Source organism: Octopus bimaculoides, chromosome 29, assembly GCF_001194135.2.
Source record: "Octopus bimaculoides isolate UCB-OBI-ISO-001 chromosome 29, ASM119413v2, whole genome shotgun sequence".
Taxonomy (NCBI): domain Eukaryota; kingdom Metazoa; phylum Mollusca; class Cephalopoda; order Octopoda; family Octopodidae; genus Octopus; species Octopus bimaculoides.
This window is the reverse complement of record NC_069009.1, coordinates 10,288,185-10,289,007: the sequence shown is the minus strand read 5'-3', so window position 1 is coordinate 10,289,007 and position 823 is coordinate 10,288,185. Positions and strand designations below refer to the sequence as shown.

Below are 823 nucleotides of genomic sequence, written 5' to 3'. Positions count from 1 at the left end.
GAATGTGAAAGACATTTTCGCATATGTGTTAATTCTTCATCCTGGAAAAGAAAGGAAATAACATGAAATACCTACTTTGAACTACCTACTCCACTCAATCCATGGCAATGACTAAACTTTCTCCCCTTATCCACCAGTTCCAACAAGGTTTAACGGAACAGGAGAGGGATTACTGGACTAGATTTGACTACAAAACCAGCCACTTTTATGGGCTCCCCCAAATGCACAACAGTGAAGCCATAAACGAAGCCTTCTGTAGTCATAAATATCCCACACGCAAAATGACACCAATTGTGGGTGGACCCTGGTGTGAGACCCACAGATTCAGTAACTTTATTGACGTCTTCCTTAAACGTATTCTGCAACATATACCGATCTTTATAAGGGATGATCTGGACTTCAAATCTAGTAAGGACATTCGATGTAATAAACCACCTCTACACCTCGATTCTTCACGAATAGCCATAAAATACTGACTGAAAAAATTCCCAAATTACATTCCTGACCGACAAAGAAAAGAATTCATCGTTGAAGTAACAAACGCCATCATACAAAACAACTTCTTCAACTTTAACGAGAACATTTATAGACAAAAATCGGGTCCCTACTTTTGCGAACATTGTCGAAATATACTTTGAAGTCCGAATAAAAGGAGACAACTTCCAGAACTACTTACTCACCAACTAGAAACGCCACCTGGTTGACTGTTTCATTCTGTGGCTACATAAACTTGAAACACTCTCAAAATTTAAAAACTTAATCAACAGCATTATTCACAGTATCCAGTTCACAATGGAATACAACCGCAAACAACTACCCCTCC

General features: G+C 38.8%; 1 protein-coding gene across 1 annotated transcript in view; it reads left to right on the top strand.

Annotated features, from left to right (window-relative positions):
• The first annotated feature begins 281 nt into the window (after positions 1-281).
• Positions 282-823, top strand: part of LOC106882791 (uncharacterized) — a 45,655-nt gene continuing 45,113 nt past the window's right edge. The window contains 1 exon segment of the mRNA XM_052977852.1: positions 282-423. Within this exon segment, the coding sequence (XP_052833812.1) occupies positions 282-423 (142 nt within the window).